Below are 25,665 nucleotides of genomic sequence, written 5' to 3' on the forward strand. Positions count from 1 at the left end.
GAAGCACGTGAACACCCAGCCCCTGCCAGACTACAGACAGTAGTAGTAGTAAGTTACCTCCCACACAAAAGCACCTGGATTTGACCCTGCTCCAAAAAAAAAAAAAAAAAAAAAAGGCTTCCTATCCCTTGAAAGAGCAGCGCACCACATGCTATTAGCACATCTTTTATCCGGACATTAAAGGGCAACATCCACCACCCAGCTGCCCCTTGGTGCACGTACTTGGGAGATCTGCCCTAAGTCCAAAAGCCAAGTAGTGAAACATGCCAGAGCAGGAAGGCTCGGAGGGATCACACACACTTGCAGCTTTGCTTTACAAGGCCGGGGTGAGGACACGGACGGACGGGACTGCCCCTGTGCCACGTGCAGTTAATCAAACCAAAGTCAGACAAGCCAACCAACAGAAAAAGAACAGAAGCAAGACTGCTTATTCTTCTCACAATTTTCGATTTGCCACCCCTTGTTTTAGTTTTCAGGCCTTCTGTTCAGAACTCAGGATGAGGCTAGTAGTACATTGCACGTACAGAGCTGATACTCTTTCACACAACCAGCGGTTTCTGAGCTTCCACGCACAACGTATCCCCCTTTGTGTTCCCATTTTTGCACTTATCCTCCCATTTGATTATCCCCCCCCCCCCCATTTATTTTTCCCGGCAGATTAGTTAGACAGAAACAGTTTCTGAAGGGCTTTTGCCTTGTGGAGCAGTCCACAGCATGACTTGGACAGAACGTGCACCTTGAAAGATCAGAGCCCTAAACAGGAGGATTGCCTGAACAGCCTTGCCTCTGTCCCTTTCATAGAATTCCCCTTCGCTCAATGATTTCGCTTTCCAATTTTCCACTCTCCCTGACCTTGCTTCGTTCTCAGGATAGCTGCCAGTTTGAGACATCAGAAGAGAATGATAAGAGCATTAAATGAGATCCATCTCGGCAATAAAATGGATCTCTCATTTCTTTCAATGCAGATACAGAAAAGAGAATTTCTGCCTAGTAATAACCTTGCAATTCTTTTTGTCTGGAGCTCCACACATGGTGCACATCCTCTCCATTCAGATGTCTGACAGGCCAGTTTTTTACTCCCCATCAGGATACTGTCAAATTTTTTTTTGATGCAGTATTTATCTATCCTCATTGGATTGGATTATAAACACAGGATACTGCAGTTGGCTTGATCTCTCATTATTATGCCCAATTCTTGTCCAAGTGATGGACAAGCCATGAGATTGAGAGATTGTCAAAGGCAGTATAAAAAAAATAAAAAGAATACTGCTAGCAGGAAAGCACCTAGACCTGACAGATTTCCCAGGTACAGAGCATTAAGAATGTGTCATTTAAATGAATGGTGTCATGAACCGCTAAAGGGCCGAACTTTGCCTGCAAACGGAAGGGTAGCCTAAAGACTAGAGCAAAGATAGGAATCTTTCAGTTTAAAAGATGTGTATGATCGCCACTGCCATGATGTACACAATTGTTAACATATTTATCTTCACAACACTTCTGAGCTACACAAGTATTACTACCTGATTTTAAAGTTAGAAAGCAGAGTAAAATAGAGGCTAGGAGCCAGGTTTTGACAGTAGTTTAAGTGACTCGCATTACAACAACACACGAGGTACACAGGTATGGAAGTGGCAATTGTACACATGCTCTAGTCTTCAGACATCCTTACTACTTTCTGCCTGGGAAATCTGACAGATCTAGATGCTTTCCTACTAACAGTATTTTTTTCTTGTATTAATTGCCTTGATAATTTCTCAAATCTCATGGTTTGTCCAGCACTGGGAAGAGAATTAACCATAATAATGAGCGATCAAACAAAAAGCAGGCAGTTGCACTATCCCCTTGCGTTTCCTCAGAGTTTTCTAGGAAGCAAGGTTTTAAGGCGATTTTTAACTAAACCAACGGTGTTGTTGGGAGAGATTAAACAAGCTTAATTTTTAATCACCAAAGGTCCAGATTGTTCCCAGGAATTTAATGCGGAGAAGACTCCGTTACAAACACTTGTATTGATTAAACAAATCTTTAGATGCAGCACTGAGTTAGGCAAACTAGTATCTGTCTGTATTTGGAAAAAAATAAATTTCCAAAAATCTTCGGCACCACTAATAAGCACCCCTATTCCGTCAGCAAGCAAGACAGTACTACTTAAAAAAAAAAAAAAAAAAATAGTAGTGCCCAAGGCCTCCCCAATAATCCTTTGTGCAGAGCCTGAAGACATTCTTGCCAACAAGATCATCATCTTTTTGGCAGATGTTTAGTGTGCTTCTGCTATATACAAGTCATGGTTCAAGTGATACTTCATTAGAAACAAGTCAAACCAGCTTTACCAAAAGAGGCAAAAACGATCCAAGCGTACAAGTACAGAACATGTTTCAATACAACAGGTATCAATTGCGCCGCTTCACAACCGGTACGTGTTTCGGGATTTACGGCATACTGTGGAACATTGATTTTTGCAGTTTTTCACGTGGCCAAATTTCAGGCACACTCACTTTTTGAAATCATCTCTTTTCACTAAAACCAGACTTGCAGCAAGTGAAAGAGCATGTATGCTCAGCATTCACTGCTTCCTTGGACACAGGACCAGCACTAGCTGCCCAAAGGATTATGGCTGTTCTCTTGGAACAAGGCAGGATTATTGCTGAGCCAAAAGGCATCCCATAGTTTTCAAAGTGTCTTTAAAAGAAAAAGTGTCCAATTTCCCTTAAAAAGTGTCTTGAAATACAAGATCTGTGACAGTTTCCCCTAAACTTACTGAGGGAATCTGCCAGCTATTCCTAACCAATACAATACAGCATTAGATATTAAATAAAATACATTGCACAGTAACTCTGCATTAAAAGCCTCAAATAAAAACGTAATAAAGTATCTTAATATTCAAGGTTGCCGAGAGCCTTTAAAATGGAGTTAGCTCTTTATTGCAGCCATGCGTATCTAGGATTTGAATCCACAGTAGGGGCTGAAAACTTCAGATCCACTTTACTTCAGCATAGGAGAGGCAAAGAAGTTGCCTTGACGCCCAAGGTTGGTTGCAGATTTGCTTTTGCTCCCGAACCTATTCAAGACAAATGGAAAGAGGGTCACTTCTATAGCAGTCCTCATGATACTGCTGAATGTGCAGCCATCCCCTTTCCCCTCCACATTGTACCGTGATTCCAGACAGTTTTTTTTTCACCCTCCTCTAACTTTTCACTTGTTCATACTTCCCCCTTCTTGCCTTTGTTTAGGATCAGCATGGTTATTGCTGGATCCTGGAAGTTAAGTAATGTTTAACTGAAGAGAGGGCCTACTTGCATCAGCTACCCTGTGATGAGCTTCACTGGAAACCATGAAGAAGCAGGGATGGACCATGGGTGGTTTTCAAGGAGCTACCCACTGGTCTCATTTGTCCTGAGGAAGGACAGATCAAGTCCTGTAGATTTCTCCACTTTCAAGGTTCTCGCCTCTCGTGCCCCTGATTACCATGTGCTTATAAGCTGGTAGCCAGAGCTCTATCAAATATAAAGCACTGAGTATAGTCTCTGGTTTGGCCACATTTAGGAATTGTAGTTGGTTGTGTAGTAACTTCCCAAAAACCTTTGAATTATATGTGGATCTAGGAGTTGTTCCCAAATTCTTATCTATCCACAAAGGCCTATTTCAATTCAGTGTATTTGGATGATAAGCACTGAGCATATAACAGTACTTGGACCAATGCAGTACCTCAAACTGAATCTTTTTTTTACTTCCAAAGCATGCGCCACCACTTACTTGGGGGTAGTTCTGCTGAGTGTAGATCTGACTTTCTGGGATAGGGAGCTAGATGAAGGAGTCTTTGACAGCTGGTGCTCAGGAGTAGTGAGAGGACCCAGCACGCTCACTTCCCAGATGAGAGAGAGGGGGAGGGAGGGGGCAAATCACAGTATTAGGATACCTTGCATACAAGACCACCTCTCTCAAGGTACATTATCTGCAGAAACACTGATTTCAGATTTACTGAGCTAACCCAAGTTATCCTGCAAAATTAACTAGCTTTGCTGCTGAAGAGCCAATCAGTGCTTTCAGTATGCATTTGTATGTAAAGTATGTTAATGCCGACAGCAGAGATGGTGGGAGTTCAAAAGAAAGCATCTGATTTTTCCTGCCCAGTGTCACTTCCGTCACCCTGCTGACAATGCGAATGTAAAAAATCGCTCTACATTTTGCAGTTGATTAGAAGCCTATATTCCCGAAACGGAGAGGCAGAGCAAGCATCAGACTCTTGCTAATTTAAGTGACAAGTTGCAATTACCAGTAGAGGTTTGGGATTAGGAACCAAGCATTAGTCTTGTTTCACACTGGGGATCTATTTCCTGGGGCTGAAAGAGATCAATGAATACTTTTGAAAAGCAAAGCCACCAGTTACCAAACAACCTTTGGTATTGATAATAACTACAGGGGTCAGGAGAAGTTAATTTGGCCGGTTTTGGACTCATTGTTTTGGTTAGAATAGATTGGGGTGGGCAAAATGCAGCCTGCGGGCCAGCTGCGGCCCACCAGGCCATTCTATCCAAAAATTTAGAAAACTAATATATATCTACCCTTGGCTGCCCATCACGCGGCCCTCGATGGCTTGCCAAAACTCAGTAAGCAGCCCTCCACCCAAACTAATTGCCCGCCCCTTGGAATAGATGCTTGGTCATGGTTGAAGATCTGAGAGCAAAACTCTGGCACTACCTTTGACCTCTGGTTTCTGAGGAGTTGAGAAGGCATTGGAGTTTTCAATTATATGTGCCGGGTCAATGTTTTCTTGTTCCACTACCATGAATTGGCTCCAGTATTCCACTGGCAGTGACAAGAGTCGCTCGACCACCTACAGAAGACACTCATTAGTGCACAGCTTGCCACTATATTCAAGCCACAACTGACAGATTTTGATACACTGTCATAGTAAGCTGGTATACGCAGATACTTTATCAGGATAAACTTATGCACTTCACATGCCTCACATCCATGTTCCAGCTCAGTGTCCTGGCTGCTGACCTACCTTAGGTTGTCGTTTAGTGTCCTGTAGTAGTGTCATAGGATCAGGATCAGGGACAGCATGGGCAACTATTGTTGGTCCAAAGACTTTAGCTAGGTTGGTAATATCCATCTTCGTGTCTAGGCTCTGAGCCACTCTAAAGAAAAGAAAGTAAAAAGATAGATAAAAACCCCATTTTTTACAAAGCCAAATCTCTCGGCACTCTGAATTTGCAAGTTTTCCAGAGTAAAGGCTCCTATGTCTCAGGCACTAGTGTAAGCCTTTAGAAAAAAGAAAATGACAGTGCCACTTAAGTAGCTGACCTCACCTCTGCAGGTGAATCATGAGGAAAGCCAGAGTGTCTCTGTTGGCATGAGGAAGCTCACTAACAGCCTGGTACATTGCAGCTACACTGTTGTCTTCATCCAAGATTTCTTGGAGAGGGAGGTGGGGGGGGGGGGGGGGGGGGAAAGAGAGGGGAGAAAAGAGAAGAGAGAAAGGATTAGGTAAACATCTTTTTTTTGTCCAAGCAAGCACACTGGATGTGACATTCAGCACATCCTCACCTGCTGCCGCCATAAAGGTCTTGTTTAACCGGAAGGTGAGGAGGGGCTCCTTTAGGCTCCGTAGGAAGTCTTTAAGAAGGCCGCAGATGGCATGGATATCATCCACCTTGCTGAGCAGGGGCACAGTCTTCCCTCGAAGAAATTTCTCCTTCAGTTCTTTCACTGTCCGGTCACAGCCTGAAATTCTGTACAGGCCTGTCTGTTAGCAGAAAGCAGTGATAAAAAAAAACAAAACCAGGAACATCACTTGCATATGTCCAACTTAAAACAGGTTCTTGACAAGATTAGACTCCCGCCCGCAGGCCTCAACCCAAATTGAGGACTTTGGGTACTGACTGTTATTCTCTCACTATGTACTTGTCTCCATTACAGGGCTACTGTTGCTGCTTTTAGCATGGTAACAGAGCTCTCTGGTTTAGCCTGATCATATGCTGCCAGGAGTTTTTCAGCTGCCAGAGGTGTCTTCTGTTGGCAGAAGTGCATCTACATCAAGAGCCTGGCAGCACAACTATACTGGCTACAGGGTTTCATCTTGACACATCCCTTCTGGCACCAGAACTTTGTAATACAGACAAGTCTTCTACTAAGCAGTACATGTATGCTTCCAAACACCTTTAACAAGCGACCCTTATTTCACACAATTAACATCAGAACTCATCCAATTACCATTCCCACACATCCTTACCTCATGCAACCCTCGCTGTTCAATCTCATTAACACAATGAACTATAATGGAAGGGATCATCGGAGGAGTAACAGGCACAAAGTCCATCAGAGTCCCCTAGAAGGAGGAACAGACCCATTTTGTAGTTACTGACATGTATAAACTTCAGGATGCTGGCTTCAGGATAGGGCACCTCTCTCAAGAGGCCCCATCAGGCCTAAGGAAAGCATTCAGCGTATTTTCATTTCCCAAACCCAAAGAGTAAACATCACATATTCCAAAAGAGTTAAGAGATTTCCCTTCTTCATAAAGGCATCTTATTTCCTGACACTTTCATTGAGAAACAGTGACTAACTTAGCCCTAAAGGTAGAATACACCAGGGGCTGAGGCACAATTTCTGGTTGTTTCATCACTAGAACATAGACCGTGCAGTATATATGAAGGAGATGTAGAAGAGTAACACTGCCATTTAATAAAGCATCATAAAACTGGCACTTGGGTACTAGAACCATAAGTGTACTACAATGTCTAAACCGTCCCCCATGCTTAAGAGCAGAGAAAAGAAGAACTACCGCAAGCTGTCAGCAAGGAGGAATCTAGGTTAAAGTTGGAGGCTGTTCAAGTTAGCTGTGCCATCATTCACCAGCCCAAGCTTGGCAAAAACATATTCTACCCAAAACTTCAAGTAAGAGATGAGGTGCAACTGAAGACATTCATCTAGAACAGGAAGTCTCATTAACGGATACTGCTGGAACCAGAAGACAATGCTTTCCTTCAGGGGTGTCTTCCAGAGCTACCACATACAACTACACACCCTCAAAACAATCCTAGCATTCTTGGGTTTATTTAACAAGCTGTTTTAAGAAGTTTTCTATGGCTGTAAGAAAGCAGATAATCCACCTAATACTGTAACAAATCATCTTTTGCATAGAAAAAAAAAAAGGCATGGGGTCCTAGGCCTGGTCTAATTCTCCCAGCCCTCCCTAGGTCAAGGGCAGGTCTTAGCCATACCTCTCCAATCCGAACAGGAGTGCCCGTTAAGGTAGGGATGCAAGGAAGGGGACAGCGGTCCCGACATTCTGGGTGAGTCACCACACGACAGTCCCTGCACTTTAAGGACAATTTCCCAAACTTGATCCGCTTCCCACATGGGACACAAGACTCTGGCTTGATAACCTGGAAACAATGAGCATGCAAGAAGAGAACTGGTTATACAAGGTACTAGAGCAGACATTGCTTAGTTGGAAAGATAGATTGGGCAGTCTCCTACTCTGCAGACAGCAAGCCACAGAGGACAATCAAGTTGCTTTGTATGAAGAATAAAGGATGCAGGAGTTTATTCAAAATCCCCTTATCAACATCTGGCAATTTAGCTTCTAGCAAATCCTGCACAGTTACATTATTCCCTTAATCCTGGCATTTCTTACAGTTAGGGGGGGCATGCACCAGGAAGTCTTCCCTCCAACTATTTAGGGATGAACCATCAGCAGTTAAAACTTCAGGCCCAAGTATGAACATGGCTGACTCAGCCTGGTTGTGAGAGGCATTCCACAGCAGTATGCCAACGTGTAGATGTAGACATGTCTACATACATCCTAGAAGAGAATTCAAGGTTCATTTGTATCCCAGAGTTGCAACTGCCAAATGCCTTTGGATAAACTGGGGCCATGTATTACACTACAGAGAGAAGTGTACAGATGTAATGAATGATTCATTCTCACACACATGCATGCATGCATGCATGCATGCACACAGTAACTGAAATGAAGAATCTGCTCAGGTTCTTACAACCTATACCTACCGTCTTTGATACAAATTCATGCAGCCTCATTCCTCCATTGCTTTGAGGAGTGCTAGAGCCATCATTTTCAGATTTGGATTCCAGCTGCCTGCTGCCCAAGCTTGAGTCGCAGCTCCAGGGTTGTAAACTGGCTGAAAGACAAGGAGGAAAGAGCTGTAAAATAAGTTTCCAGTAGTCTTCCACATCAAGACAATATAAATTATGAACACAGGTGTGTAGATACTGGCAGGAAATTACCTTAACTGGTTTGGGGTCAACATGCATCTGGCATTCCTCTATGAGCTGTAACTGGCATCTGTGTTGTCCCAAAGACAACAGAACTACCAGAAGCTATTAAAAGGTACAACTGGTAGTTGACAGCTAATTATTTAGTGTTGTGCTCCTAGACTCTTACAAGGCAATCACTTTTTTTGACATGCCTAGCAAAGCTAGGCAGTTGTACGGAGCCTAACTGACTTTGCTTAAACCCTCAAGCAAGGCTAGGGAAATGGCTTTTAAAAATAATTGAAGGTGAAGAATTAGAACTGAAGTATATCTTCAGTTACTGCAACATCTTGGGGGAACTTTGACAGTAAATGCTAATACAAGAACATCATGGTGTTGTTTTGGATAGTGTCTTCAATGATTCTGGCATACCAGCTCTTTGGAAAAAATACTTTTCTTTTGAATATTAAAAAAACAATACTAAAACAGTCATTCCACTGCAGTCAGAGTACCTGCATACACAAGAGTTATAGAAGTTTTAATTATTAGAAGCATTTAGGAACAAAGAGGAGAAATGGGGGGGGGAGGGAGGAGTTTGGCTCTACCTTTCCTTTAAATTTCATTCTCTCTGAACTGAAAGCATATAAACTGTTACAGAGCCTACCCAGGGACATGCCCCACTGTGCTGCATCAATCCTATATAAAGATCTTTATATTTTGTTATAAAAGTAACCCACATTTGTTTTTAAATAATTAGCTAAAATTTGAGTTTCCCAGCAAAGAACAGAATGCCCGCAAGGAAGTCCCATTTAGTTAATCAACTCAAGACATTCGCTTCACTCCAATTATAGCAGAAATGGGAGATAGCTGGTGCCTCAGAAAAAAATGTCCTTGGAATTTTGCCTATCTTATTTTCTTGTGCTGTTGTAGATATTAAACACTAATAAGACTATTAAAAGATGGCAGAAGAAAAATACTTGTCTAATTTATCCACTGTGAAATCGAACACTGCCAAGTATAATTCCTGCTCATTAACTTTACTAATAGCCAGTACCATTTCTTGAATTTCCCAGCATTTTTCTTAAATAAAAACTAAGAAATCACCACGTGTACGAGTTGCTGTAAGAACATAGGCAGCAACTGATGAAAAGGGTAGTGACAAGCAACAGCTTTGTGCATCAAAACTAGGATAAGTTCGATACCTACCCGTCTTCCTTTGACTTCTGAGACGGTACGGTACAGTCTGAATAGTGGAGATGGCTTCAATCGGGCCACCATCATTAGGGACCATAAGGGTTGTTTTTGCAACAATAGATTCATTTCCCTGAAATGATAAATCTAGGTTTAGTGACAAAAATTTTTGCTACCCAATAAGGCAAAACATTTTAGTTTTTTTTGTCCAAACCCGTCATCTATTGTCTGTCTTTGAACTAAATCATATTGATTTAATTCTTTTAAATAACAAGAAAGAGCAACAGACTTTAAAAGACACTATATAAAACACGGGTGAGCAAAATACAGTCCACAGGCCACAGAGATTCTGTCCAGCCCCTAGCGGGTCCCCGTTTCACCCAGCTCAGACACAGGGCACAGCCCGAGCCACAGTACGTGCAGCTGGTCCCACCGCCCCAAGGCGCACAGAGGTGCTGGGGTGGCATGGCAGCCAGGCTTGCTACCCGGCAGCCTCAGCAGTACCTTCCAGCTGTTGCTGCCAGACGCAGCCCTGCTGCCTGGGCACCCCAGGAAGTCTGCCCTGCACCCACCATCGGGGACAGGACCTACACAGGCAGAGTACGCAGCCAGGCAGATGGTTTGGGGCTGCAGGTGGACAGGGAGTGCTTGAGAACAGGATGGGTGGGCAAAGCCAGGATCACAGGGTGGGATCCTGGGGCAGTGACAGCATGGTGCCAGGGCTGGGGCAGAGCTGTAACCTGCTGCCTACAGGGCCCAGCAATAGGCACAAGTTCCACGGGCAGGGGCACGCAGGGAGCGGATAGTGGCCCTTCCCAGGCCCCAACTCCATGTTGTCACTGTCCCAATATCCTGGACCTGGCCACAGATGCAGTTCCCTGCTCACCCATGGCCCCATCCAGTCCACCTGGTTGCACACCGTGCATGCACAGGTCCCAGCTGTTCTCCATGGAAATCATGGAGTTATGGGGTGGTGACATCACGGGGCCAGGGCCCAGGGCAGATATATGATCCACTTCCTGCACATCCCTGCCCACAGAACCAGCACCCAAGGCAGGGGCATTCAGGCAATGGATCACGACTGCCCTGGGCCCTGGCCCCACACTGTCACTGCCCCACAATCCCAGCTCTGGCCTGGGCCCCACCCACCCTGCTCCTGGATGCTGCTCCCGGCCACCCGACCGAGCACAGAGCAATGCCTCTTAGGGTGTTTTGGTGAGCTGTTGCGCTGGGGAGGGAAAGAGATGAGCCAGTCCATGACGACTCGCCAAAGCAATCCCTACATGGCTCACAGGCCCAAATAATTGCCCACCCCTGCTACATAATATAGATACAAGATGCAACTTCATTAGACAGCCTCCTGTGCAAGCATTTTAATAGCTCTGGTTTCAAAGAATGGCTTCACTACAAGACAGGACTGTAAAAATACAGACACTCTCGATCAAATGTATACAAAGCCAGCTGGACTACACACCTGATCTGCTGTGGAACCAATTGACCGGGCTTTCTTTAAAGGACCTGGTGGACCTTCTGTGAACTGCCTGGATGAACGCTAAAAGAAAGCATGCTTGTTAAATGGGATAGTTGCCAGAAACTCAGCCCACTCTCACATGTATTCCCTGAAGGGCTGGATTAGCTTTGACTTCAGCGTTCACAGATTTTGTTCCACCCAGGGCAAGACGACTTGTGGATTTAAAGCAACTAAATGACTAGTAGGAATGATTCAATATTCAAGGCTTTGTGCTGGCCAACTCAGTTCTGTGGATGCAGGTAATTCTCCTTTCCAAATGGAGTACTGCTATTGAAAAACTGGGCACAAACAGCAAATCTTCTCCTAAGACAACTGAGAGTATGGCTCTTCTCTTCCCTCAGCATCCACCAGAAATACTGACAACAGTGGTGGTATGAGCTCATTTTTATGACTAACAACTTTGATTTTCCCCTAAATACAGATTACCCAGCAGACACCAAAGATGCAGTAAGAAGTTTCATTCAAGTAACTCCCACCTAGAACTTGTAGGGCAAATCAGTTTCAGACGTGAATTATTTTAGCTGTCTCCAGCTGACATATTAGTGGCTTCTGAAGTTTTCCATTTGAACCCTAAAACCCAGCCTGAATTATAACTAGGGATCCTGGTTTTCGCTAATAAAAATATTGCAAATTCTCCAATTTAAACCCCTTCCCCCCCAAGCAATTTGGAAGCCTACCACTGCCTCAATCACTAAAAACAAAACAAAACTCTAAATACCTATACATTTTGGCATTTGATCCTGAGGTTATCATGGACAAATAGGAGCTCCCCCTGCCCCCATCGCTCACTAGGACGCATGTCTAGTTGCAGCTGTCGTTGTCCCCGCCCCCCAGCTTTGTGGCACTGAGCAGCCTTGATATGTGGGTGCCCTACCCATGCCATTCCCCTTCCTCTCCACCCACAACTCCCTGGGTCCTGCCAGTGCCCCTCACTCATCCCTCACAGCCCCCCATGCCCCCAACCCTGCCAGAGGAGGCCCCCAGCTGCCAAGGCTACGGGGCCAGGTACCCAGGTTTGCAGCCCCCTCCCCTATGGGCGGCACAGCCAGAGTGGACCCTGTGAGCAGGTAGGTGAGAGCATATCAGGTGAGGTCTGCCTGCTGTAGGCTAGCAGAGCTCCTAGAGAGATGAAGTACCTATATGTTAAAAATTCCTAGTTCTTTGCATTTAAGCTTTATTATGTTCAGGGATCTGGGTCCTCTGTTTGCCATGGAAAAAATGTGGTAAAACCCAGATTTTCCCCTTTAAAAGAGAAATGATGGGTTTCCCTTTACAGGCTAGCAAAGTTCCAGCCTCCAAGGGGCCACAGGGAGCAGGAGGGCAGTCAGGCAGGGGCACCATGTGCATGTGTGCACATACACATAGGTGTCACAGCCCTCATATGGGCCCTGAGGCCGTGCATTCCAGCCCCAGGCCTCAAGCCCAATGCACCACCCCAGCTCAGCAGCAGCCCCAGCTCCACTCCCTTTCCCCCCCTCATTATGAGGGCCTCAATCCCCCCCATCCCAATTTATCTGGGGGAGCTGCTCTCCAAGCTGCCTGGCACCCATGTGTATGTGTACACACTCACCAGCACATGGCACCCTCCGCCTGACCGCCCTCCTCCTGCTCCCCGCAGCCCCTTGCAGGCTGAAACTCTGCCAGCCTGCATGGGGGAACCCACCATTTCCCATGTTTTTCTGGGGGGGGGGGGGGGGGAGAAATCTGGTTTTTACCAGATTTTTCTGTGATTATAACAAAGCTCAAATGCAAGGAACTAGGAATTGTAATATATAGGTTCTTCAGCTTTATAGATTAACTAAGCAGGGATCTCTCTTCTCTTGCCTACAGGCAGACTTTTAAGAGATCTGATTAGTCTGAAGTTGGATGAGACTATCAGCTCAAAATGCATTACGATAGCAGAACCACTACGGGTGGTGTATCCCCCTTTGTGTACTCCAGACTGCCCACGAACTACCTAAAGTAAAAAAAAAAGACAGAACATACCCGTTTCTCTCTCTTTTTCAGCCTAATGGTCTTCACCAGTGTAGAATCCCAGTCCTATAGGAATGGCAAAGCATCAAGTTAACATACTGGTAATGTCTTTCATTAAATATATTTTAGTGAACAGTAGTCTAGACACATTCTGGTCTGTTTAATACCATCTGTTATAAATTCAGTGCATCTTCTGGCTCCACTCCTAACCTGCTGAAGGCTAGAACCAGGAAATTAAGTATCATATACTATAGTTCCTCCATGCCTATGTTTGTTTAGATGTTGATAGCATAGATAAGGGGCAATTACTGACAAGTCCAGCCTCCAAAATCCTTCAATCTTTTCATCGACTGCTCCCTTTCATAAAAGTTCCATCCAGAATGACTATGCATGAAACAATTCATATTGTATCAAATAAAGATAGTGTCGATCTCTTTCTATACCACAATCTTGCCATACCGTGAAACTACACATTGATGCAAACTTAAAAGAGTATTTACATATCAGTGGAATCACCATTCAAATACACTATTTAAGTTTTGTTTAGCAAGTTTTTAGGATGTGTGGCAGGGCAAGTACTCCACTGCCTGAAGCATCAGAGTACAGGCTCCCCCTAATGTAGGCGATTTATTTTCAAATATGTAACCCATCTACCAGTGCCAGTTTCTGGAATTTCTTTAAGATCACTCATGTTTCCATATGCAGAACCATTACATTAACTACACAACATTCACAGAACTAGCTCACCTCAAAAAGACAAGTTTCCCCCATGCTCAGATTTACACTGCCAATGAACCAGACAGGTACAAATGCTGGATCTGGACAGGGTAATGTCAGCTTGTCCTTTGCAGGCAGTCATGCTGTAACAGTATAGCCACAGCCTACCATCATGACTGCTTTTCTTTCAATGCCTGGAACAATTTATGTCCTTGGCCTGCCATCACGCACAGTATGCTTACATACAGGATACCACAGTAATTTCTAACATTTTACTGGATATACGCATATAGCACAGTGCTTTTATGGGCAACATTTGAAGACACGGCACTGCTGAAGTGGCTCTAGGCAGAGAGAAAGTAAATAATCGTCAAAGTGACATTACCAATGATTCATCAGTCTTGTCAAAGCTGATGTCGGATAGATTTGAGCCAGATTCATCAATTGTTGAAAGTCTAAATTTAAAAAAATAAAAATAAATCCATTAGTTTCAAGGTTTCACCTACATTTCACTTTGTGATTCCAGGGCAAGCTTACTGACCTGGAGCCCAGAGCCAGGACATAAAACAACTGAAATTAAGCCTGGTAATATTTTGTGGTATTTCCTCAGAATACAAGAGCTCGCACTCTCCTCCTCCCTCCCCCTTTCTCCATACAATTTCTACTTCTTCCAGCTACTATCAACCTCTGCCCAAAATACAAATTATAGAGCACAAACAAGAAAAGCAACTCTTCACCTACACTTCCCACTCAACTTTTTGTATTGTGGGGTTAGATTTAAAACACCCAGCTAAGACTATTTAAATACCAAACAAGACAGGACAAGAAGTGACAGATCAATGAAGTGAGATGTTAATCTAATTTACTATTCACCAATACAGTTACTTCTGCAGAAGCTGCAAAAAGGCTCAGTGAACAGTTCTGGAATATCCTGTCCCACAGAGGAACACACTTCGTAAGCACCCTCAGTTCAAGGCTGGTTTATGACCCATGAAGATTTACAGCCATCCCAGAAAATACTAGCATAACTATGTATAACCTGTTTATGGCCATAGTGATATTTCATGACAATTTGGTCCTTATTTCTTTTAAACCTACTGTTTTCAGCTTCACTAAACGCATTTTGTTCTTGCATCACCAAAATTAAAGGGGAATATATAATTTGCATATCATTTACTATTTTGAACATATCAGATGACCTCAAATAGTTGGAAGCACTTCAAAACACAAGTCCTTCCAGATTTATCATTTGCTTATTTGACAGGTTATCCAGCACACAGCACAAGTTTCATTAGTCTTCCACATAGAATCCTAGATCCCAGTGCGAGTACCAAAGATCTTCAGGGTGGATTTGGTGCTGAGCAGCATTTCTGAACTGCTGTTTTACCACTTTTAGGTACAGCATTGATGCGTGGGCTTGGTTACAAACATGTAGTTTAGTACTGCTATGCCAGAAGAAAATCGTTTACAAGCGGTAGGATTATAGGTGGATTGGAAGCAGTGGAAAGAACATCCATAGGAAGAGATGCAACAAAGCTGCTTTGAGAGCACTCTTCCTATGGATGCCCTGTCCACTGCCTCCAATCCACCTATAATCCTACCACTTGTAAAACATTAGGATTAATTTTCAAACTTAAAAAAAATGTATTAGATTAGTCTGGGGAAGGGGTCATCTGAAATTCTGGGGTACAGTATCTGAGGAAGTAAAAAAGCAAGTTATAGATTTATTTTCTTTCTTTCCCATACACCTAACCTGTTCTAAACCTCATGTAGGAGTCCTTAGATGCTCTTACATTACTCAGTTGTCTTGCTTAGTCAAGCTGCTGCCTTGCCTACCTTCTATTCCCAGAACCTCTACTGGGGGCTTGAGGTCTGTTAAGGAAAGCAAGGGCAGACTTCTGTTCTTCACTTAGTTGAATGCTGCCTGATGCATCACACATGAGCAGTTCTCGAATCAGTTGGATCTGACGCTCCTGTAAGGCAGAAATTATCAGAAGTAGCCTGGGGATGGAGCTTTGCTTCAGATTTATGGCAAGTGAGATGATAAGACATTGAATACATCATTACACAGATCGACTCCGAGAAGCTTGCTACACCAACAGCATATTAATGCCGATAAAGTAGAATTCATGTCCCACCCTACACTGCCTTCAACCTTCAAGAGGTAACAAAGCCAATTTAATTGCAGCTACAAAGCTCACTTGGATCCAACCAGCACCTAGAGTGAAAGACTATGTGATACTCCAAAATAGATTTCTTGGAACAAGCGATTCATTTATTGATGCCGTATGTACTAGTTCATGTCTCCCATAAATCAAGAAGTCCTCTACAAAATTCAACCCCCCCACCTGCAGTTATAAAACATGACTGTTGCTAAACTTCAGAGATGGAGAGGAACTGTGACAAAAGGCCTCACAGCAAACCAGAAGATTTCCGGGGCAACTTCCCAGCATTTGTTGAGGTTTGCTTCAGGAGGCTCCAATATTGCAACATCACGCTTTTGTGGTGTGCTCTGCCAATTCACATATTTCTCTCCATTTGCTCAACACCCCACCACACGTGTCACTGGGGAAAGAACATACATTAGGTGTACAGGTCATTTATTAGATACTTACTTGAATGGACTTCTATATAGGTTGAAGACATTCATTTAGGTCAGGCTTGTCCAACCAGCAGCCCATGAGTGGTTAAATGTCAGCCTGCAGGGCTTCTCAGCATGATAGCCAGAACTGCTTAGCTGGGCACAGCTCCAGGACTTGGGAGGTGAACATCACTGCCACTCATGCCCAAACCCCAAATTTGAGGCTTCTGGTTGCCATTAGTGATTAAAAATCAGCACCAGAAGAAAAAGTTTGGGGGAGAAAGGGAAAAGTCCCAGTAGCATACTGCACACTCAGGGGTTATGCCCGTGCAGTGGCTCCAAATAGCTGTCAGAGGTGAATCATCCAGCTCCTGAGAAGCCCTGCAGCATGGATCTAGCCCATGGGGCCAAATGACTTTGACACCCTGATTTAAAAGAATCGGGATAGGTAACATGATACTTGCCAGCTTCTCACAGTCTGCTTCAGCTCGCTGTCTTCGTTTGATCTCCACATCCACCTGATTGCGAGCGTGTTTCAACTTGACATCCAGCGCGCTGCACTCGGTTTCTGTTTTCATAAGAAGGTCCCTGTACCTGGCCAGGTCATGCTCTGCCTTCTGCCACTTTTTCCGGAAGTCTTCAAAGTTCTTTGCCAATTGAATAAACTCTGAGGAGAGGACAGACTTTGAGTCTTAACCAGCAGCCAGTTTCAGAAACACACAAAAGCTCGTGGCAGAAAGTTAACTTCCCTGGGCATTCTATGGCTGATCTCAGAGTGGCCACCATTACATGAAAATAATGAGAGAAAAAAAGAAAAATCCCAACACAAACAAACTGACACCACCACCACCACCTTTTATAGAATAACTTGGACATGAAGTGGCAGAACAAGAGCGCATCCACAGACTGAAATGTATTAACCATGGTCTCAACAGGGGGTACAGGCACATGTAACACAGCCCATTTTAAACATGGTCTAAGCCTGAAAGAGACAGATGCTCAAGCCCATTAAACCATGTAAAGCTGCCTGAAAAGGTTCAAAAGTGTACTCGATTTTTTCCCCCAATACTTTAACTGGGTCAGCGTTACGTGGGGACAACAAGCACTCCATTACACAGGTCCGGTCGGTCCTCCAGGCATCCCGCACTGTACTGCTTCTCACCTGTGCACCTCCCATTGCTGCAAGTGGCTGCTGTGATACAGTCTTACCTCTATGGCCCCCCATTTTCCTTTTGTTGGCATATTTTTTATCAGTGTCCCTTGTATTCTTGTTCAGTAAAAACTCTCTTTCTAACTGCCACCTTTGTCCTCACTCCCTACTCAACTGCAGCTTCTCATCATGCCCCCACAAGCCCTGGGAACACAAAAACATGGGTTCAAGTTAGGGATGCACCGATATATCAGTTGGCTATCAGATCAGCACCAATAAAAGGAGAAACGACCTTATCAGCTATTGGCTTTTTTTGGTTGTAGCCAATAATTATGGCCACGTGCCCAAAGTACCCCAGCAAGCATAGTCCAGTCCTCACACCCTGCCACCAGCCTGAGCCCACCCAGGCAAGCAGTAGAAAGGGGAGAGGGCACTGGGGAGCAGTCACAGGCACACACAGCAACAAAGGGACTGTTACCAGCTCCTGCTGCTGCCATAGAAATGCCAGGTGGGCAGCAGGGGCCTGAGCACCAGGGAGATGTTGGGTTGGGTGCAGGTGGGGTAAAGGGCTTTCCCTTCTGCTGGGCACCAGGCACCTTTACAAAAGCAGCTTCTCCCCAGCAACCATGGGAGCTCAGCTGTGGGGGGCCCACCAGTGCTGAGGCAGTAACATGCTCTGGGGCTCCAAACACAACCAGTGCCACTGTCCGCACAAGGGTCCACCCCACTCCTGCAGGACAGCAGCACAGGGAGCAGGGCTGTGGGTAGGAGCCATGGGCAAGGGAGCAACATGCAAGGGAATAAGGTGGTCACTGCCTTCCTCAACAAGGGCCAGAGCAAGCAGGACACATGCATGTGTGAGATAAATGCATAACAGACAAATACAAGGTTTATGTCAGCAGTTTAAAACACCTTGTACTGTTACTAAACATTAGTTATCAGATTGGCATCAGCTGGTATGTCAGCTGGTTGATTAATCATTGGCTATCAGTATCAGCCAAGAAAATCTTTAGCTGTGCACCCTTAGTCCAGGTATCCCCCCCAGCACACTGCAGGTTTCAGTCAAGTACAGGCTACTAAAATTTCATTGAACTCATGTTTAGGGTAAAAGGAAAAAAAGTGAAAACACTCCCCTAACCACATTCCTTGGGAGTCCCAAAGCATAGATACAAGCACACATGTGAGCACACCCACCCACTCTGCAACGGGGCATTCTGGGCTGGGTGGTCACTCCTACCACCTGGAGTCAGACCAACAGCACTTCAAAGCCTAAAAGGTAATTGTTCTCCCTCCAGGGCCAAGTCTGTGGACCTCTGACCTATACCAATTGTGAACCAGCTCCTAATCAGTAACCGCTGGGAATGGTTCAATTGTGGATTATACTCTCCTTCCCTGGGCTGGCTGTTAACTCTGGCACCCCTCCACGTGTTATCTACATTGCTCATGCCAACTGATCTAATCAACCCACTTCTTACCTCTCCTCCCCACGTCTCTTTTTTAATACATTCTTCTCTCTGCCATTCCAGTCACAGAGTCTGAGAACAGACTGTTGCCTATGAAAGCTCATGCCGACTCTATCCTAGCATCCACCAAACTAACATGGCTAACAAACACTAGTGAACAACGCAAGCAAAGAAAATAAAGCATCCCTTTATTCATTAATGAAAGGCTTCTTCCTGCTTTCTTTAAGTAAAGGTACCAAACCAACTTCTTAGCCAACCCAGGAGGAGGACAAGAGTTTGCAGAGAGGCTTTGATTCTATTCACTCAAGCAATTATATCATTTTTCAAACAGACTTTACTATCATATGCCTCGTGCCCAAGCTGCCTCAAGCCCTGGGCTGGACCCAGCCCACTAGGAGACCCACAGATCCGACCCAGGGCATGAGGTGAGTTTTGCAGCCACGTTAAGGCAACTCCAAGTAAAAAGCTGGCCTTTCTAACAGGTTAACATATATCAGCACAAATCCACTGCTATGAAACCAACATGAAAAAGATAAAACTTTAAGGTTGCCGATTAATGCACCAGAAAGACATTCCACAATAAATTCAGGAGTGCTGCAATACGCTCCCGCAGATGTAGAGCAGTATTATGGATGCCTGGTCTTACAACTCCATTCAGCTGTATAAGTATACAACTATTGATTCGAAAGTAAAAAGCCAATTTGCTTTAGCTGTTTAACACCTCCCTAAAGGGAATAAGCCCATGTCATCCTGCAAAGTTACAACCAGAGCAAATTTCACAAATCGGTTTCTAGCCAAAGCTTTCCCCCGCCACAACCCATAGCCCCCAGTGTCAAAGTACTGACTCTCCCCAGCACCCTCCGGATCTGCAAAAACAAGTGGCAAGCATTACTTCTCAAAGCCAACAGTTAAAAGCTGGGGTGACCAAGATGCGGCCCACAAAAAACAAAACAAAACGTATCAGCTGTTACTTATGAACTAGGTAGACACCAAGTTTCAAATATAGTCATGATGCATCCTTTCCAAGGCCTCACCTTGTCCCTTCAGGCTCCCATGGAGCAAAACAGATCCCAAATCCAGGGTGCCAAACAGAGCTGGGCTGCCTACACTAGGCACTTTAAGGAAAATTTTTCCAGGTCCAAACCAAACCCGTGAGTCAGTCACAGAGACGCGGAGCGGAAAAATTTGCCAGCGCTTTATTTGTCCATGGGAAATTTTCCATTTCTAAAAATTCATGGTTGCGTCAAACTCATCAGTAACAGCGAATGGATGCCAACGCCGTATTGGGCAAGCTGGGCGGTTTGAAAGCTGCAATTAAGATTTTCCAGGGGATTTTCCCTAGGAAGTGCGAGAGACAGTATGTAACGTATGTTTTATTGATTTGTAAACAGGAGAGTAAGTACACTCGCATAACAGCCCAAACCAAAACCCAAATTATGAATCCACTTAATTGGCTGCGCAGGTCACATCAAAACCAAAGCACGGCGCGTCACGCACGCTTCCTCGGGTGTGTTAAAATCAGCGTGTCAGGAGTCCTCCGTGCCCTCGCTTCGCGCTTTGTTTTTCTTAAATTTAAACAACCCAGGTCAGGGAAGGACCCGCGATTTCCCCTCTGGACCTTTTGACACGGATCCCAATAAAAACAACTTCTTCCCACCCAAAGCTTTGAACATAACATTTAAACCACATGAAGCGTGCTGCATTCACGTTTTTTTTTCCCCCCCAATCGAATATTTCGGTTCAAATACTTGTGTCTATTTGAACGTAAAATTAACCCGAGGGGTACTTTTTTTAGTTCGGTTGACTAAAAAAAGTCAAATTAAAGGTGCTAAATCGGATCGCGCTTTATTTAGGGCACTGGACAGCTTCCCAAGTCCATTTTTTGGGGGAAACCCACGGGTCAGTCCACAAACATGCAGGCCCCAACTCCAGGGGCTTCACACGCTGCCACATCCTGCGGTGGGCGCGCAGGCCCGAGCCCGGAGACTTGTACCTACATTTGCATATTGATTTTTTTTTTAATTGTAATTTTAATCTCCATTTTTTTTTATTTTTTTTTTTTGCATAACTCCCGTGGGTCCCCTAACAGTGACCCCCTCCCCACCCCGCCGCACTTACGCAGCTCGTTGCCCTCGCTGAGGAGGTCGGCCTGGCGCAGGAGCTGCTCCAGCAGATTGCGCAGGTTCATCACGGCGGTCTCCATGCTCCCGCGGGCCGACGCCGGCTCCGCACGGCCGCACCCGCAACGTCCGGCACCAGCCCGCGCGCCGCCCCGCCCACGGTTTGAATCCGCGCCGGGCACCAATCACAGCGCCGCTCCCGGCGTCCCCTGCCGCTCATTGGTTACCTCCCCCGAACGCAACGGCGTCAAAAGGAGACGCCACGTCTAGTACGGGCATGAGGGGCTTCACCCATCTTTATAAGGAAACGCGCTGAAGTCAAGCTGGGCGCCATCTTTGCTAAGGGCAGCTCAGTCCCGAGCCGCCTTCCGCCGCGCAAAGGAGAAGCCGCTCCGCACCGCACCACGCTGCGCAGTGATTGTGCCGTGATCGGCGCTGTTTAAAAAAAAAAAACACGACATCAGCTGGATTTAATTCATTTGCATCACACACACACTCCTCACTTACCTAGGGCTGGCCCCATTTTACAGCATTTGCAAGTGAGGGATAGAAATATGAAGGTTTCTGTCCGTTATCCAGGTTGGGTTTTTTGCAAAAACCTGGTTGGTCTCAGAAAACACCTCATCTCCAGGACAGCTCCGGATCGCTTTAGGTCTCTTGTGCGCGCTTCGTGATCCAGTTACGACACGTTATTTCAGATATGTTAACGCCCTGTCATCACCACGGGCAACTGGTGCCTTCTCCTGCGGGACACCAAGGCCACACGGCTAACCGGGGGGGGGGGGGTCGGTTCACCTCCTGGCCAATCACCAACCAGACAAGGAGGAAGCCCCCAGTGCCCAGTCCCCCACAGGGCAGGGTGTAGCACTGGTTTCCGTGGCACACCCCGCTTTCGCCCCTCCAAAGAGCCCGCCCCCCGCGCAGGCCTCCAGGTCCTTGGGGGCCTGCCCTGGCTGTGGGCAGGGGCATTGTTTCCCGGTGGAGAAGGGCCAGCTTTTCCCCGTGCTCAGGGCTGGAAGGGAAGGCTGCTGGCCCTGGAGCGAGGGCTTGGGAGACCTGCCTTGAGCAAATCCCTGCGCCCCAGGGGGGTGGCGCCTGGGGCCAGGGCAGGAGGCAAGATGGAGGCAGGCGGGCGGGCAGGGCAGGGCTGCCTGCCCCGTGTCCTCCCTGGTGGTCTAGTGGCTAGGATTTGGCGCTTTCACTGCCGCGGCCTGGGTTCGATTCCCAGCCAGGGAAAGCCGGCTTTTGAATCCCCAGCCCGCAGTGGAGGAGAAAGGGAAGGAGGCCTCCCACTTGGAGGCAGGCTCAGCTTTTGCTGGCCTCCCTGGGACGCCAGCTCCTGGTGCCCTGCTATAGGCCGGCCTGACGCTGAGTGCCAAAAGCTGCTGCCAGGAGTGGGATTTGAACCCACGCCTCCAAAGGGAGACCAGGACCCCCCAGGACGAGGGAAGGGTATGACCTTGAGCCTGGCGCTTTAGACCACTCAGCCATCCTGGCAAGGATGCCCCTGCCTCCCTCCCCTTGCCTGCGACTGTGCTGCATGCCACAGGCGGGGAGTTGGAGTCCCCCTCCTCGCCGGTGTGAACGCCAGAGTCTTTCCCCCTCGGGTGGCAGCACCCCGTGCAGGGGAAGAGCCAGGCCCGAGCCCATGGCACAGGGCAAGAGAGAGCGCTCCTGGCCTCAGCCCAAGCGCTGGCCTGTCCTTCCCTGCTGGTCTAGGAGTAGAAGGGCTACAGCTGCCGTCCAGCTTGAAGCCCCGCCCCTTGACAGAAGGCCCGCCCCTGGCCGCCATCTGTGTAAGGCAAGTGCCGCCCCCGACCCCTGACTTTTGCCACCACAAGTTGCAGCCTGTGCCCCAGAGGCACTCCCGTTGTCCAGCTCAGCCCGCGGAGGCCCCGTGGCCCTTCCCTGGTGGTCTAGTGGTTAGGGTTGGGTGCTCTTATTGCTGTGGCCCAGGTTCAATTCTTGGTCAGGGAAAGCAGGAGAAAGGCAAGGATGCCTATCACTTGTAGGCAGGCTCAGCTCTTCTTGCCATCCCTGGGCCTCAAGGTCCTGGTTGTCCATTAACTCACGTGGTTTAGCAGCTGTCCAGTGTTGCCCTTACTTTTCCTAAGACTCCCCACATATCTAAAAAAAAGGACTTTTTATTTTTGTTGATATGTGTAGCCCGTTGGAGTTCAATCGCAGCCTTGACTTTCCTCGTTCGCTTCTTGCAGGTCCGGACCAGTGCAGAGTACTCCTCCTTTGAGGTGGATCCAGTTCTCCATCCTTTGTAGGTCTGTCTTTTTAGATGCAGGAGGTCCTCTAGTTCCCTGCATTGGCAAGGGGGGCTGCTGTGCCCTTTTGCTGCCTTTCCTACAAGATGGGATAGACATTGCTTGAGCTTCCGGGCTTGCTCCCTTGAGGAGCATGCACCCTTCCTGAACTCCCCTCTCCTTTGGGTCGTGGTCCCTTAGGGCCTCACCAACAAACCTCCTGAGCTTATCAAAGTCAGCTTTCCTGAAGTCAAGGACTTCTTCTTTGCTGACTGATTTGCCAGCTTTACGGTGGATGGTGAAGGTGATCAGCTCGTGGTCGCTGTCTCCCAGCTTCCCTTCTATCGTTAGGGCACTGATTAAGTCATCCCCTGTTGCTAGTATCAGGTCGAGCAGCATTTTGCCTCTCGTCGATCTATAGACTTCTTGAGTCAGATAGAGCTCATCCACACACAGGAGGAAGCTTTGCGGCCATTTGGATGTGGCTGAGTGCTCTTCCTACAAGATGCCTGGGTAGTTGAAGTCTCCCATAAGAACCGTGCACCGGGAGCGTGCAGTCTCGGCCAGTTCCCTGGCAAATTCCTGGTCAAGCTCTTGATCCTGGCTAGGAGATCTGTAGTAGACTCCCACCATTGTGTCCCCCTGTGCCATGTTCGCCACGGATTTTGACCCAGAGAGTCTCCAGTCATCCATCCTGGGTGCCAATGGCAGCTTGCAGGGATGCATAGCTTTCCTCGACATAGAGAGCTACCCCCCCGCCATCCTTTTTGTCCACTCGATCTCTCCTGTACAGGGCATAGCCATCTATATCTGTGGCCCAGTCATAGGTGGAGTCCCACCAGGTCTTGTTATCCCTATGAGATCATAATCCTTTCGGTTTAGTAGGAGGACCAGTTCCCCCTGTTTATTCCCCAAGCTCCTGGCATGGGTGTACAGGCATGCAAGTGCCCCATTGGGGGCCCTTACCTTCCCTATGGCTCGCTCTGGGGCTGGGTAGGGGTAGGTTCCCTTGAGTGCCTTAGCCTTCTGGGTTTGCAAAAGCAGCCCAATGAGCTTGCAGTGGTGGTGGTCCCCTCATCCCCTGGCGGGCTCAGTTTAAAGCCCAGTGGAGCAGGTCAGCCAGTCTGACTGAGAAGAGCCTCCTCCCCAGCGGAGTGAGTTGGAGGCCATCCCTTCCCAGCAGTCCACTGCCTTTGTCACCAAAGAGCAGACTGTGATCGTGGAAGCCAAAGCCTTCCCGATGACACCAGCGCCACAGTCTTTGGTTGACTACCTCGATTCTCCTCTCCCTCCTCAGCCCATAGCCCGAGACTGGGAGAATCGAGGAAGAAGACCGGGAAGATTGAGAAAAAAACCAGGAGGATCGAGGAAGATGGAAATAATTTAACCGGATACGATGTGGCCAATTAAATCCTGGTTGACTGATTATAGGGCCAGAGATGTGGTGAGTGACTGGTGTTTGTGCTGACCGTCCTTCGTGCCATCGAGTAAGTAAGGACAAGTCAGAGGGTTTTGAAAGGGTGGACCACACCAGGCATCTTGAGGGAAGCCGAGCTATTGGTGGGAAGACGATGTCCCAGTGCACTGGCAGCGTAGGATTATCAAAGTCTGGCTGAGAGTTTATTTCAATATCTTTTATTTTATCTCTATTGCCCAAAGCAGAGATGAGAGAGAGCAATGTTACCGAGGGCACACCCATGGGAGTGCAATGTGCCTGGCACAAGGCGTGTTGTAGCCCGCCGTTGGGTAGCCCACTGTTTCCCCACCAGTGTGCCACGGCACAAACATGTGCTGTCAGAAATGAACAGGCGTGCCACTGAATTTTGCCATGGCAATGAGCTACAATAGGTATGAGGACGGGGAATGCCTTTACAGGTGTGCCACGGAAAATTTGTATTAATGTAAGTGTGCCTTGGGCTGGAAAAGGTTGGAAAACACTGGGGTAGCCACTAGCTTGCTGTGCGATGAACAAGCCCATGCAAGGCACAGTATTCTGCAACTGAGTCACGCAGCGTGAGAGCAGATGACCGTTGCGTATTTGGGACAAGGCGCCTATTAGACTAGCACCAGAGCTCCTCCCAAGTAGTTATAAATAACAGTAACTCTCTCCTATGCTTGCCCACTGCCTTCCCTCCTTCCTTGCATCCTTCTCCGCTTTCGGGAGAAAATAGCTGGATTTGTCTATAGTTTTGTTTAGGTATGTAAACCAAAGTAAGTCAGGAACACAACTCAAGAGTCCTAAATCCCAGCACCTAGGCTTTCAGGGAGATAAACTGAATACTCTAATGACATTTTTTTATCTATAGAGTCTTCTTTTAACTGCTGGGTACAATTGCCTCCAGGAGCCCTTTAACACAATTTAAATAATTTCTTAACGATTTGCCATTCAGAAGAATAATTCCTCAAAAGATTTTTCCTTGAAACCTTGCTTTAAAAAACAGGATCCCATCTTGCATTATATTCTCA

The 25,665-nt window shown here is 46.6% G+C and overlaps 1 protein-coding gene and 2 non-coding genes across 5 annotated transcripts; 1 reads left to right on the top strand and 2 right to left on the bottom strand.

Moving 5' to 3' along the window:
* Window positions 1–1,916: 1,916 nt before the first annotated feature.
* On the bottom strand, window positions 1,917–21,470 carry RACGAP1 (Rac GTPase activating protein 1). Of its 3 annotated transcripts, none has more exons than XM_059718700.1 (16): window positions 21,452–21,470; window positions 16,676–16,878; window positions 15,467–15,603; window positions 14,016–14,085; window positions 12,926–12,979; window positions 10,883–10,960; window positions 9,424–9,541; window positions 8,014–8,144; window positions 7,224–7,388; window positions 6,233–6,328; window positions 5,548–5,746; window positions 5,310–5,415; window positions 5,006–5,138; window positions 4,696–4,831; window positions 3,751–3,859; window positions 1,917–3,055 (listed from the first exon to the last, which is right to left on the bottom strand). In XM_059718700.1, the coding sequence occupies exons 1-16, from the start codon at window positions 21,465–21,467 to the stop codon at window positions 2,980–2,982; spliced, it is 1,827 nt and encodes a 608-aa protein (XP_059574683.1). In that variant the 5' UTR covers window positions 21,468–21,470; the 3' UTR covers window positions 1,917–2,979. The 3 variants fall into 3 exon arrangements, with proteins under 3 accessions (XP_059574683.1, XP_059574681.1, XP_059574684.1); XM_059718698.1 differs by lacking the exon at window positions 21,452–21,470 and adding an exon at window positions 20,943–21,092; XM_059718701.1 differs by lacking the exon at window positions 21,452–21,470 and adding an exon at window positions 17,421–17,571.
* A 638-nt stretch (window positions 21,471–22,108) lies between these two features.
* On the top strand, window positions 22,109–22,180 carry TRNAE-UUC (transfer RNA glutamic acid (anticodon UUC)). The gene has a single exon. It is a non-coding gene; the product is annotated as a tRNA-Glu (tRNA).
* Window positions 22,181–22,330: 150 nt separating this feature from the next.
* Window positions 22,331–22,441, bottom strand: TRNAL-CAA (transfer RNA leucine (anticodon CAA)). Its single transcript has 2 exons — window positions 22,404–22,441; window positions 22,331–22,376 (listed from the first exon to the last, which is right to left on the bottom strand). It is a non-coding gene; the product is annotated as a tRNA-Leu (tRNA).
* Between the last annotated feature and the right edge of the window lie 3,224 nt (window positions 22,442–25,665).

The sequence above is a fragment of the Alligator mississippiensis genome, chromosome 15 (assembly GCF_030867095.1).
Source record: "Alligator mississippiensis isolate rAllMis1 chromosome 15, rAllMis1, whole genome shotgun sequence".
NCBI classification, from domain to species: domain Eukaryota; kingdom Metazoa; phylum Chordata; order Crocodylia; family Alligatoridae; genus Alligator; species Alligator mississippiensis.

Coding starts and splice junctions, on each gene's coding strand:
- RACGAP1 (XM_059718698.1), bottom strand. CDS start 21,027: ATGGAGACCGCCGTGATGAACCTGCGCAATCTGCTGGAGCAGCTCCTG. Junction 6,329..7,223: donor CTCCTGTTCGGATTGGAGAG/GTATGGCTAAGA, acceptor TCCTCCTTCTAG/GGGACTCTGATGGACTTTGT. Junction 5,139..5,309: donor CTCATGATTCACCTGCAGAG/GTGAGGTCAGCT, acceptor TCTTTTCTTTAG/AGTGGCTCAGAGCCTAGACA.